At 40.9% G+C, this 14,764-nt stretch overlaps 1 protein-coding gene across 1 annotated transcript in view; it reads right to left on the bottom strand.

Moving 5' to 3' along the window:
* LOC136148444 (contactin-associated protein-like 3) overlaps nt 1–14,764 on the bottom strand; it is a 216,414-nt gene that overhangs the window by 160,657 nt on the left and 40,993 nt on the right. Inside the window, exon 3 of the mRNA XM_065907997.1 lies at nt 1,474–1,667. Within this exon, the coding sequence (XP_065764069.1) occupies nt 1,474–1,667 (194 nt within the window). The remainder of the gene's footprint in view (nt 1–1,473; nt 1,668–14,764) is intronic.

The following is a 14,764-nucleotide window of genomic DNA, read 5'->3' as shown; positions in this document are numbered from 1 at the left end:
CACAATACTAATAACTGCTCCCAATCATATACATGGCAACTGCTTGTTTGGAAACTTTGTCAGGCAGCCCTAAAATCACTCACAAATTCCTTCCCATTTTATTCTTTTAATTAATGTTAGATAATTAACGAGTTCTTCTTGATTCAATTTACATCAACATTTACTAACAAACTTAATAATAAGCGCTCCAGAGACAAAAAAAAAAATTAAGTAGACAATCTATTAGGTCTTAACATAACTTTAGTGTCTAAGGAAACTCAAACGAGGGCAATTTGTTACCCAACAAATATTATCACTGTGTTGCCTATTAGCCTTATTGATAATGGGTTTTTAGCTGACATCTTTCCTCTTACCATGACAATTCAGAAAAAAAAAAATTTAAGTTACACAACATCCTTAGACTAAGTTAAATAGAAGACACACTTATATTTTTATTGTGGTAAAATATATATAATGTAACGTTTAGCCCTTTAGACGTTTTGAAATGCACAATTCTAGCCATTAACATTCACGCTGCTGTGCAACCATGGCCACCACCAGCACTTCTCATCTTCTCAAACTGAAACCCTGTCCTCATTAAACACCAACAGTTCATTCCTTGCTCCTCCAAATTCCTAAATTACATTTTTAATAAGAAGAAAAAAAGTCATTTTGTCTCCATTTGACAAATCTTCTTCAGGCCACACACCCCCCCCCCCATTAGTTGCCCCATCACCCAATTGCAAACCCTGGGTGGATCTTTTTTGCAACACTCTACTTTTGAAACTTTTCACTTGGAGCAAACTGTGATGTAAAGATATGAAATCGTAACTATGTAGTCAGTTATATATATTTTAAAATTCCAAAAGTTAAGCAAACAAAACTTAATTCTTCTAAAAGGAGGATGAATATGTGATCAAAATAGAAACTATGTCTCTGATGTAAATTAAAGTAGTTATGATCAAAGAACCCTAACCATATATTGTCCATAAATTGCAAGCAGCCACATGGTGCTCAAGTTCCTGTTGGAGCAGGAATTCAACACGTGCCTCAAGAAGTCCTCCACGGAAAGACCCTCCATTACATCAATCTTTAAATGCTCTGAGTCTTTTAGAAATTTCGATTTATCAGAGGGCACAGGAAAATAAATGAATATGCTTTAATTAAAAAATGCTCAGCCAATACAAACTATTGTACCTGATATTAAACAAAAATAAAGTGAGTTGTATGTGATTTATTTAAACCTTAGACTACACACATTTAAAGAAATAAAGGGAAGACATTTCCCCTACATTGTTTTACTTTTTACTTATTTCATAAATTATACAGAGACAGTGTATTCTAAAATGTCACATGTGCCTTACATTCCGTGGGAATATTTTTGAGTAATTTAAGGGGCTCTGTTTCTGTACTTGACCTGACAGATGGGCAGCAAAATGTTGTAACTGTCATAGTTCATACTCTGACAGAATGCTTTTCAATAGACGCACATACCCAGATGCTCTCCTCTCGGCGATACTGCTTCCAGCTCCTCCCGCCGTCACTGAACATCAGGAGGTAGCTGGTCACCCAATCGGAGCTCCCGTACCCTCCCTGGGTGGCCACGGCTGTGACCTCCATTCTCTCTCCAAGGTCAATCTGCAGCCACTGGTATTGATTTGACACAAGAGGCGACCAACCACCGGCTCCTTTTTGTGGGGAATAGAAAAAAAGAAAAATGGTAAAGATGGAGAAATCTTTGAAATTTTTATTAACCTGGAAGAATAGTATCGTAAATGAAATTTATAAAAATCATAGTTTCAACTTGGAAGAAATGGACAAATTCTTAGAAAAGTATAACTTTCCAAAACTGAACCAGGAAGAAATAGAAGATCTTAACAGAACCATCACAAGCAAGGAAATCGAAACTGTAATCAGAAATCTTCTAGCAAGCAAACAAAAGCCCAGGACCAGATGGCATCACAGCTGAATTCTACCAAAAATTTAGAGAAGAGCTAACACCTATCTTACTCAAACTCTTCCAGAAAATTGCAGAAGAAGGTGAACTTCCAAACTCATTCTATGAGGCCACCATCACCCTAATTCCAAAACCAGACAAAGATGCCACAAAAAAAGAAAACTACAGGCCAATATCACTGATGAACATAGATGCAAAAATCCTTAACAAAATTCTAGCAAACAGAATCCAACAACATATTTAAAAAATCATACACCATGACCAAGTGGGCTTTATCCCAGGAATGCAAGGATTCTTTAATATCCGCAAATCAATCAACGTAATACACCACATTAACAAATTGAAAGATAAAACCATATGATTATCTCAATAGATGCAGAGAAAGCCTTTGACAAAATTCAACACTCATTTATGATTAAAACTCTCCAGAAAGCAGGAATAGAAGGAACATACCTCAACATAATAAAAGCTATACATGACAAACCCACAGCAAGCATTACCCTCAATGGTGAAAAATTGAAAGCATTTCCCCTGAAATCAGGAACAAGACAAGGGTGCCCACTCTCACCACTACTATTCAACATAGTTTTGGAAGTTTTAGCCACAGCAATCAGAGCAGAAAAAGAAGTAAAAGGAATCCAGATAGGAAAAGAAGAAGAGAAACTCTCGCTGTTTGCAGATGGCATGATCCTCTACATAGAAAACTCTAGAGACTCTACCAGAAAATTACTAGAGTTAATCAACGAATATAGTAAAGTTGCAGGGTATAAAATTAACACACAGAAATCCCTTGCATTCCTATACACTAACAATGAGAAAACAGAGAGAGAAATTAAGGAAACAATACCATTCACCATTGCAACAAAAAGAATAAAATACTTAGGAGTATATCTACCTAAAGAAACGAAAGACCTATACATAGAAAACTATAAAACACTGATGAAAGAAATCAAGGAGGACACAAACAAATGGAGAAACATACCAAGTTCATGAAGAATCAATATTATCAAAATGGCTACTCTACCCAAAGCAATCTATAGATTCAATGCAACCCCTATCAAGCTACCAACGGTATTTTTCACAGAACTAGAACAAATAATTTCACAATTTGTTTGGAAATATAAAAAACCTTGAATAGCCAAAGTAATCTTGAGAAAGAAGAACGGAACTGGAGGAATCAATCTGCCTGACTTCAGACACTACTACAAAGCCACAGTCATCAAGACAGTATGGTACTGGCACAAAGACAGAAATATAGATCAATGGAACAGAATAGAAAGCCCAGAGATAAATCCACGAACCTATGGACACCTTATTTTCGACAAAGGAGGCAAGGATATACAATGGAAAAAAGACAACCTCTTTAACAAGTGGTGCTGGGAAAACTGGTCAACCACTTGTAAAAGAATGAAACTAGAACACTTTCTAACACCATACACAAAAATAAACTCAAAATGGATTAAAGATCTAAATGTAAGACCAGAAACTATAAAACTCCTAGAGGAGAACATAGGCAAAACCCTCTCTGACATAAATCACAGCAGGATCCTCTATGACCCACCTCCCAGAATATTGGAAATTAAAGCAAAAATAAACAAGTGGGACCTAATGAAACTTAAAAGCTTTTGCACAACAAAGGAAACTATAAGCAAGGTGAAAAGACAGCCCTCAGATTGAGAGAAAATAATAGCAAATGAAGCAACAGACAAAGGATTAATCTCAAAAATATACAAGCAACTCCTGAAGCTCAATTCCAGAAAAATAAATGACCCAACCAAAAAATGGGCCAAAGAACTAAACAGACATTTCTCCAAAGAAGACATACAGATGGCTAACAAACACATGAAAAGATGCTCAACATCACTCATCATCAGAGAAATGCAAATCAAAATCACAATGAGGTACCATTACACGCCAATCAGGATGGCTGCTATCCAAAAGTCTGCAAGCAATAAATGCTGGAGAGGGTGTGGAGAAAAGGGAACTCTCTTACACTGTTGGTGGGAATGCAAACTAGTACAGCCACTATGGAAAACAGTGTGGAGATTTCTTAAAAAACTGGAAATAGAAATGCCATATGACCCAGCAATCCCACTTCTGGGCATACACACTAAGAAAACCAGATCTGAAAGAGACGCGTGCACCCCAATGTTCATCGCAGCACTGTTTATAATAGCCAGGACATGGAAGCAACCTAGATGCCCATCAGCAGACGAATGGATAAGGAAGCTGTGGTACATATACACCATGGAATATTATTCAGCCATTAAAAAGAATTCATTTGAATCAGTTCTAATGAGATGGATGAAACTGGAGCCCATTATACAGAGTGAAGTAAGCCAGAAAGATAAAGAACATTACAGCATACTAACATATATATATGGAATTTAGAAAGATGGTAATGATAACCCTATATGCAAAACAGAAAAAGAGACACAGAAGTACAGAACAGACTTTTGGTCTCTGTGGGAGAAGGCAAGGGTGGGATGTTTCAAGAGAACAGCATGTATATTATCTATAGTGAAACAGATCACCAGCCCAGGTGGGATGCATGAGACAAGTGCTCGGGCCTGGTGCACTGGGAGGACCCAGAGGAGTCGGGTGGAGAGGGAGGTGGGAGGGGGGATCGGGATGGGGAATACGTGTAACTCTATGGCTGATTCATGTCAATGTATGACAAAACCCACTGAAATGTTGTGAAGTAATTAGCCTCCAACTAATAAAAACAAATGAAAAAATAAAAATAAATAAAAATCATAGTTTCAAATTCTTTCTTATATAATGTCTCATAATTACACAAACTTATACAAACAAAAAATAAAAACACAAGTTAAGTGCAAATGAATGAAGCTTTTATTAACTGGATTGTCCATAGCCCCTGACTCTTTGGAGTTTGGGGGTCCCACTCAGTGAAAGTGCTTAATATAACAGGTGGACAACAGGACAACATCAGAGCTTGGAACTAGTGTGTTCGTTGGCTTTAATGCATGACTTGCCCTCTGTTGGCCATAAGGAGAATACCCAGACCATGGCAGAATTAGAAAACCTTAATTCTGGATTCCTAACATGAGAACTACAGTGTTGAGAACTGGGATAACAAAGATGTTTATGGCATAGCCCTGCATTCAAAGTGCTCACAGACTCATAATAGAAAGAATAACTTGAGAACAATTCAAAGAATAACTTGAAAGGCAACATGGGAGTGGTGAAGATGAAATTAATTTCTGTGTGGGGAGCGAGAGTTCTGAACAGGCAGGAGGTAGGATGAATGAGAATCCAGAGGAGGCTAATGATAAGGAGTTTCTTGCATATTGATGAAAATAGGTGCAGAGTAGAAATCACTGCACTTTGTTTTTTCCAGTGCTGGTAAGAAACCAAAGAATTACAGATTTCTGAGAATGTATTATTGGTATATTTTGTTCTTCCACTTATCAGAAACATGAGTTTTTAATTTGGATTTAGATATCATATTATAATACATTTTGTTCATTTAAATTAGTATGCAATATAAAATTGGGAAACAGAACTGATATTTTGCTAATTATCCATGTATAGAAAACAAAGTGTCATGTAAACAATCCCTAACATGAAAAAAGTAACTTTAAAAAATTTTTCCCATTATTCTTATACCTAATTTGAGACTCTCATAACAAAGCCTGATACTGTAGGCAACATTTATTATCTTTGTATTAAGGGCAATTATTAACATCCACACCCTGTTTACTGAAACTGTTATGACTCTTAGTTAAGATTATAACTCTTAGTTAAGTGTAACTTAACATGTATAACCCTTAGTTAAGTCTAAAGCTTACAGATTCTTTCTGTGACTTCCTCATTTCCTGTAGTAAATCTTTGTTCCAATATTATAAATTTTCTTCTCACTGTGCCACAAGCATAGTATCTTTTCCTTTGATCCAGAATCTTAAATATGCCACATTTTTAGTTGTTCTGTAATACATTTTTTAACTTTCTATTTTGAAATAATTTCAGATTTACAAAAGAGTTGCAAAGATGGTAGGGAATTTCTATCTACTTTTTACCTAATGTCTCCTAATGTTAACTTCTGACATCACCATGGCACTTTGATCAAAACTAAGCTATGAACACTGGTACAAGGTTAAAGAAATGATAAACTTTATGTTGACGTCTCCGGTTTTCCTGCTAACTCACTTTTTCTGTTCCAGGATCCTGTGTTGCATTTAGTCACCTGTCTCCTTGGTGTTCTACAACCTGTGAAAGTTTCTCAATCTGTCTCTGTCTTTAATTGCAGGACTGATCATCACCCAACACCTTCCTGCTAATTCTACTCATTTGTGCAAAGGTCCCAACTAATATCTGATGAATGAGAAGTCCCTCTGAGTTCTAGCTGAGGGTTAACTAATAGTCCCAAGTAACATTACTCGGCAATTGCCTATAATTTTGTAACCAAAGTAAGTCAAGTATTAGGTGTTGACATTTAGCTGTCATTTTAACTTAGAGGTTCTACTTACAAAATTTTATATGAATCCTTTTAAATCTCTGAGAAACTATTAAATGTCCTGTATTCTGACTTATATTAGTATCAAAGGGTGTACTGATGATACACTTTTTTAAAAAAACTTCACAATCTTTCGGTGTCATTTTTAATATCTTTTGAAGTCAGGAAGTATCATTAACATGTTATGAGCATCACATGCACAGAAGCACAAGAGACTGAAAAGTACCAGCATGTTGCCAGCGTGCTGCCTTGGGACCAGCCTCTCTCACAGATACATCTACATCCCTGTCAACCAGTCTTCAACATCTGCAGGTAATCGACCCTGAACACTTCATATCCCTTACCTGTGGTGAGGAGGTGCTACTGGTATGCAAATGAAGCTATTTGATTAAGTAGGTACTCTGCTAAAGTAATGAAACTGCAGAATCCCCTGTGCCGTGGGGCAATTCATTTCCCTTAGATAACGCAGCCACGGGGTAATCCCCAGACACCTGCTGGGGGATGATGTGAGCTACTGCACTTTGCTCATTCACATATCCCACCACAGTGATTGCCTCTTTTTCTAATCACTGGGAAAAGTGGGAAATACACAAATACAACCTGAACACTGCGAGGGAGCCCCGAGCAGTCTTACTGACCAGTAGAGCTGAACCACTGCTCTGCAATAAACGAGATAAACGAGAGAAAATGAAGTAGCCAAAACTTCTCATAAGCATGGGATGTGCTAAGGACCCTCCCAGACACTCCAAGTGTTACTTGACACGCACCCTGCAAGTAAGACTGGTGTTACCGTCTCTGCTTTGCAAAGAAGAAACAACCATTTTAGGTTCTGATGAGGGTGTTTTATTAAAGCTTAGCTCCCTTTTCATTCTCTACCCCTTCTGAGAACACATCTCTGTGATTTGTCAGTTGCTCAGTATTGTTTGTTTATTGATAGCCAGACTGTATTTAATATTGCTATACTGGCAGACATGGACTTCTCGGGTGGTTCAGTGGTGAAGAACCTACCTGCCAATGCAGGAGGTGCAGGTTTGGTCCCTGGGTCTGGAAGAGCCTCTGGAGAAGGAAAGGGCAACCCACTCCAGTATTCTTGCCTGGGAAATCCCATGGACAAAGAAGCTTGGCAGGCTAGAGTCCATGGGGTCCCGAAGAGCTGAACAAGACTCAGGGACTAAACCAGCAAACAATCGGCAGATATATTGGGAGGTTTGTCCCCACTTACTCCTGTGTGACTGCTTCCCCCACCTTTGGTCGGCTCAGACACAGGCAGTGACTTGTGTCTTTGGAGGAGAGGAAAGGTTGAACAGGAAACTTTCAGCTGGGGCCTTAATTATCCTGGTCACTGACCACAAAGACAATGACCCCTGCTCCTGGTGACCACGGGGCATGAACTGTCATAAAGACTGTCAGCTTTGTGCTGAGAGGGAAATTACCCAGAGCTGAAAAGAAAAATAATTTCATGCCTTCCTCAACTTTCAACAAGATTCAGAGCAGAGAAATACCCAAGGGACCAATGTCAAATGGGTTAATTTGAAGTGAAGAGACCCACCCATCTCCAGGGCATCTATATGTCAAGTTAAGTAAATGGATAAATTGAAACTGTCACCAAGGGAAGTTTCCCTTCAAGATCTCCATTACATTGTCTCAAATGGATCTTAACAAGCTCTGTGTGTTTTTTCCCTCACTTAAATGCATCTTAATTCACAGAAGAGGCTTCCCTGGTGACTCAGATGGACCCAGGCTTGATCTCTGGGTCATGAAGATCCCCTGGAGAAGGGATTGGCTACCCACTTCAGTGTTCTTGCCTGGAGAATTCCATGGACACAGGAGCCTGGTGGGCTATTGTTTTTCCAGTAGCCACGTATGGATGTGAGAACTGGACCATAAAGACGGCTGAGTGCCGAAGAGTTGACGCCTCTGAATTGTGGCGCTGGAGAAGTCTCTTGAGAGTCCCTTGGACTGCAAGGAGATCAAACCAGTCAATCCTAAAGGAAATCAACCCTGAATAGTCATTGGAAGGACTGATGCTGAAGCTGAAACTCCAATAGTTTGGACACCTGATGTGAAAAGCCTACTCACTGGAGAAGACCCTGATGCTGGGAAAGATTGAAGGCAAAAGGATAAGCGGAAAGCAGAGTATGAGATGGTTGGATAGCATTACTGACTCAATGGACACGGATCTGAGCAAACTCCAGGAGATAGTGAAGGACAAGAAAGCCTGGCATACTGCAGTCCACGGGATCATAAAGAGTCAGAAACAATTTAACAACTGAACAGCAGCAGCAAGTTCACAGGAGACATATTACTGACTCCAGGCGGGGCTGGGTGAGTAGGGAGAGGATGAGAGAAGCAGGAATGACAGGTGTTCCAGGAAAGAGGGGCTGGTGGGTGGGCAGGCCCTGTGGATGCTCTCTGGCCTGCCTGCTCAGAGATCTCTGGGCTTTAAACACTGATGCTTCTGTCACAACCCCACCTACAGTGCTGAGGAAAATTTAAGCATTTGCTCCAGCTCTGATTTCTTAAGAAGCAGTTTCAACTAGTTACATATGCCATTCCTGACTATCAAGATGTAGAGAAAACATAGAAACTTTGCTTCTGGGACCTGTCTAGGTAACCTCTGATCCCCTTTCTGCTGTACTCCCAGCAATCTGCTAGCAGCCTGAGCAGGTGAGAACAGACCATTTTCCAAAAAGTGCATCCATAAGAGGAAAGAAAAAAAAAATCACACAGCGGCCTATTAAAACACACTCCTGTACTAAATGCAAACATACCCTGTAATGGCTTTGTAAGAAGACAATTCAAAATAAAATTAAAAAGTGTATACTGATTAATTTGTGATTTCAGTTAAATGCCAGTAATGTTAAGGGGAAAAAAACACAGTGTGACTGGTCACCTGTGACTCCCTGAAGTTCTGTCTGAAGCATCCCAAAGGACAACTTTCAATGCCTGTGGCATTTAACATTCACTGCTGCAACTCTTTCTGCATAAAATAAAGAAAAACCCATTGCTACAGTTTGTTTTGTTTTGCTTCTCATACACAGTAATGTCAGATAGGGAGTTAGGCACTAGCAACAAGGGATGGCCTAGCCTAAAGGGATGCAAGCTGATCTCTAAATCTCGCCCCAGACATGCCCAGGCAAGCTCACAGATTTGCTACAGAAATAACCAGAGACTTTCCCAACTGCTGCACCAGCACTCTAGGCACGCAGTGGATGAAACTAACCCCAGGGGCTTCTCCAGGTCCAGCACACAGTGCCCTTGACGCACAGACGTGTCCCCAAGGGACCTTAGGCAGCCAGGGGCCCATTAAGGGCTCATAAATATTCTATACGTATATCCATCTGATTATAACAGACTAAATTATGGGAAAGTCATGTGCAATAAAGCCTACTGTTATGTAACTTGCAACTGTCAGCCAGCCTTGAGCATACGTCTATTTGCATTCCTTTTCCTGATTGGTGGCTGGTACAAGCCCTACCTCGCACAGGGCAGAAACAAGAGGAGAAGATGGGAAGGATTAAACAGGAAAAGTCAAGAGGGATCGTGGCCACTCCTTCAGGGTCAGGTACTCCCTCCTCTCAGGAGTGTACCATTCATTGTCTAATAAAAGATCTGTCTGCTTGAGCTGCATCTGAGCTGTAAACTAGTCTGTTGTTTCAAATTCTTGCCACAAGAAGACAGGAGCCTGATATATCCTGCCTGCATGAGCTGCAATTAGTCCATCCTTCCAAATCTCTGTAAACCAACCTGACACCCCTAACCAAGTGTCAGAAAACATACACTAGAGAGGCAATCAAAGTTGAGTCGATTTTTAGCTTTTCAGTTCTTATTTGTTTGAAGCTCTGTACTGACAAGACTATAAGATGATTTTGCTAATTTCTTATCTTAGAGATAAAATGAGAATTGCCCAGCAAGCCTATAAACCATCCAAACATGCAGTACTTCATTATGACTAAATAATATGTATGACTGAGCTTATTTGTTCATGTCCTGTGAAATCTTCATGTTTACCAAAGGTGCAGCTCTGAGATCTGGTCTAATTCTATAAAAGCATCATTGTGCATCTTTCAGAGTTACTCAGAACAGATATGAGTCCAGATCATTCGTGGAGTCACTCAGAAGAGGCATCATTTCCCTCTGATGTGTAGAGAACAGTGGGGAATCCAGGATGCCCAGAAGGCCAGGAGGCCAGGCACTCTACTCCAAGGCCCCCAACACTTCCCACGGATACGCCATTACGCTTCTTAAGTCAGTGACTCTTTTTTCAATTAAATACAGTATAGGATCATGTCAGGAAAATAACCATGATAACTAAATTATCCAACCATACTTGACTGCTCACTCAGCCAGAAGCCTCTGGAAAAAGTTCTATTGATGGTATAAGTTACATTTTCTTTAGTGATGTTATTTAGCTGAATTCATTACACTTTGTAAGCACACTGTGAAAGCCTTGGATAAAAAGAGTATGTACCGACAACCTGTTATATAAAATAGAGTAGTAAAGTGAGACTGCAAAAAGGATGAGATCTAAGCACCACAAAATGCAAATACAACTGATAAAGGAGTTTTTTTTTTTTCAGGAAGTTGGCATTCATCCCCAGTAAAGTATGGAGCTATTATCTGTCAGGGCAAAGCCCTTCTGCTGTATTTCCTTGAAGGAAACACAGCAAAAGGGAGGAATCCACTGCAAAAATCACACTGTAGAGAGAACAGGGAACCCCTGAAATATCATCTTCCAGTCAGCAACTGGTCCAGAAGCTCATTATGTTCAGAGCAAAGGCAGGAGCAGCTGACAAAAGGTTCCACTGAGATATTCCAGCAGCCTTAGTCACTGGCTATGGTCTTCCTGGACCAGTTTCAATGTCACCAGTTAAACTAGCAATTCAGGGTTCCTCTGTGCTTTAACATGGGACTCTTGTATCTTAAGCGATACCAGATGCCTCATGAACAGTTGCTAATTGAACCTCACCTCTTTGGCAGGATTGAAGACCACCTCAATTGGGATGTCTTTCGTCATGACTCGAAAAAAGAAAAAAGGAATATCCCGACAAGAAGCAACGGAATTGCCTCTTGTATGAGTAAAGCAGTATGAGGTGATGGGGCAAAACATATCTTCATAGGGATGCCAATATTAAAAGTGGAGTAAACAATGACATCATGGTGTATGTCAGGATGGTGATGGTTTCCTCACTAAGCCATGTCTGACTCTTGCAACTCCATGAACTGCAGCCCACCAGGCTCCTGTGTCCATGGGATTTCGTAGGCAAGAATAATGGAGTGGGTGGCCATTCCCTTCTCCAGGGGATCTTCCTGATCCAGGGATTCAACCTGGGTCTCCTGCATTGCAGACAGATTCTTTACTGACTAAGCCACTAGCCCTGATTCATGTCAAGGATACATACTGTTAAGTAAATGACTTTCATGAACATTTCTGTATATTACACACAACATAAAAGTGAATTACTTTGGCGGGGGGGGGAATCAGCTGAATTTGCTAGACCACTATTTTAGAATTTGGAAAGCGCTTAGAGGAGCTTCTACATACCTTTGGGGAAGTTGTCAAGTACATCAAAGGTAGTATTTACTCTTGGGAAAATACTATGGCAAAATTGTTGCCACCTTGAGATACTTACTGTTGAGATTACAAACACAGACATAATTTTGCAAAGATAATCCACTGTGTTTTTCACTCCTCTCTCCAGCAAATCCTGTCAGCCAGTGATCACTATCCCCTTAGGCCCTAGAGAAGCCACGGAGGACAGAGACCAACTCAGGAACCAGCAAACTGCCTGCGATGTCCCCTCAGTCAGGAGGAAGAGGCGGAAGCCCAGAGGATTGTGGGAAAGAGGGCAAACGGAGGAAGGGTGAAAGGTCGTGGGAGACGCGGTTCAGACTGCTTGCTCAGGAATGGAGTCCCAGGGGGACAGAGAGTGCGAGGAGTGAACAGAGGAGAGGCTCTCCGGGGCCCGTGTGGAGTCTGGGGAGACCGTCGCGTAGGGGCTGGCAGTCACTACCAGCAGTCCCCATTTCCGGCTTTCTCCCTCCGGGCCCAGGCAGGAGCGCGCGTCCCGCCCCCGGTGGCGGGGAGGGGCTACGTGGCCGCCGGCCGCAAGCTGAGGGGAAGCGCCGGGTCAGTCTGGGCAGGACGGAGCCCTCCACGGGACTCCCCGCCGCCACACGGGGACCCAGAATTCCCACAGGCCAAAGGGGCACAGAGGGTACATGAGAGAGAGTCTGGCCGGACCTGAACGGGTCAACCTGACAGAGACCGGTTAAACCTGTGATCAAGGGAACTCAGGCTGGAAACCAAATGAGACTCAAGGTCGGGCTTCAGGGGGGCGAGGAGCGACACCAGACAGATGCCTAAAGGGACAGTGGCTTGTTCCCTGGGACATGATCTCACCAAGAGGTGTATCTGCCACAGGCTTCAGGAGTGGGTGCCCAGGAACCCCCAGAGTCAAGAGCAGACAAACGGCCCTCCGCAGATAACAAGGAGCTGAGACCCCGACATGGGGCGCCCCGCTCCTGTTCAGCTCCATGAGGCAGGAGCCCGACTGTAAACCCGAATACTGTCCTGGAAAGAAGTAGGAGCAAGGAACTCTGAGCATCCCTGGAAGATGTCCTTCTGTTCAAAAGAGGCTGTGAATCCAAAAGAGACAAGACTGCCTTATTTGGGGGGCAGTTCTATAATTTGGGCTACATGACGGACACGAACGGCAACACTGCCTCCCTGGAGGTTGCTGACGACACTGAAAACACGCCTGGTTTGCCCTGGTTCGTGTCATCTAGTGCCTTAGGCTCTATGGGTGTAAACTGAAGACTCTAGGTCTTGAAAAGGACCCTGGAAGAATCAGAAAAGATGAGTTCTGTGCAATTCCATATGCCCACATGCCCGGTCTACACGAACTCTGGGATTTGATGGTTTCTCCTCCCACATGCTACTAACGTACATTTTATTATTTTATTTATTTATTTGGCCTTGCTCCCTGGCATGTGAGATCTTGGTTCCCTGACCAGGGACTGAACCTAAGTCGCCTGTATTTGAAGCATAAGTCAACCACTGGATCCCAGGGAAGTCCCTACAATCGTGCATTTTAGGGGAGCTGTGATTTAATAAAGTTACATGGTTGTAAGGACAGTGTCGCCCAGGCTTTAGTATGTGGGTGTACAGATGCTGTTACACTTGGCTTATTCATTGCACTCAGCAACCACAGTGCATCTGCAGGAACACTTGTTTAAAAAAATAATAATAACAACAGAAAAAAAAGTGGCTTCAAGAAAAAATGTGTATTGGCCTTAATTGGTCTAAAAACTTTTAGAAGCACAGACAAACAATGCAAACTCTGACATTCAGAGGCAAAAATTTCCCAGTACATTCATATATCTATAAAAATTTGATTCACAAACTCTTTTATGGCAATTTTAATTGCTCAGACTAGTATTTGGGAATGCTGACCAGTTCTACCAGGCTTCTAACCTGTGAATAAAAGATAGGAATATTTGAGAACTATGACTCTATGAAAAAATATGAGGGGAAAATTAATTTATAAAATTTGCATCAGAAATTTTTGATTTAATATTCTAATTTATATCAAGAATTGACATACTTTTAGACATTTTAAATTATTATTCACTCTTTCCATTATTTTTAACTTTGTTGTAACAAAGAGTGAATTTTATATCATATCTTATTTGGGATACTGCAGAATCCAAATAATCAGACATTGCAGGTTATAAGAAAATGTTCACTATTTAATGCCCAGGTCTAAGCATTTTCTCCTAATGTAATCATACATCTTTATTTTCTGCTAAAACCTATAGCATTAACTTGTACTAGTAAATGTACTTCCTGACTTGAAAAATAAGTATCTTAAAACAGAATAGTTCTAAAATGCTTAGTCATTCACTGTATTGCAACTTAGACAAAAATCTTTCTTGGCTCCACCAAAATATATGTCTATTTTGAGGAAACGGGATCAAAGTCTCAGTATGAGAAAGGTGAAGAATTACAAAGAGAAAAGAAAACATCCAGTCATTTCAGCTTGTTTCCATCTACTTTCTGTTGGCAATACACAATATAGCAATCTGAAATGTCATTTTTGATCAAGTTAAATTTGAAGCAATCTCATTTGTGCCATCACTGACAAGTGACTTGCCGCAGTAGAATGCATGAATTTCAGCATCTGGGCCACGAATAGAGTGGTTCCTCTTTCTGGAAATTATGGTTTAGGCAAGCATCTTGGAGAAACAAAAAAGAACATGATCCATGCAGGGCCCTATGGGGCTCCTGGGCACAACTTTCTATGTCCCTCATTTCTTTGATTACAGGAAACAGCCTTCATTCAGCCTCT

This window comes from Muntiacus reevesi, chromosome 17, assembly GCF_963930625.1.
Source record: "Muntiacus reevesi chromosome 17, mMunRee1.1, whole genome shotgun sequence".
Taxonomy (NCBI): Eukaryota; Metazoa; Chordata; class Mammalia; order Artiodactyla; family Cervidae; genus Muntiacus; species Muntiacus reevesi.
The sequence above is the reverse complement of the archived record's forward strand: the minus strand, read 5'-3'. Positions and strand labels throughout refer to the sequence as shown.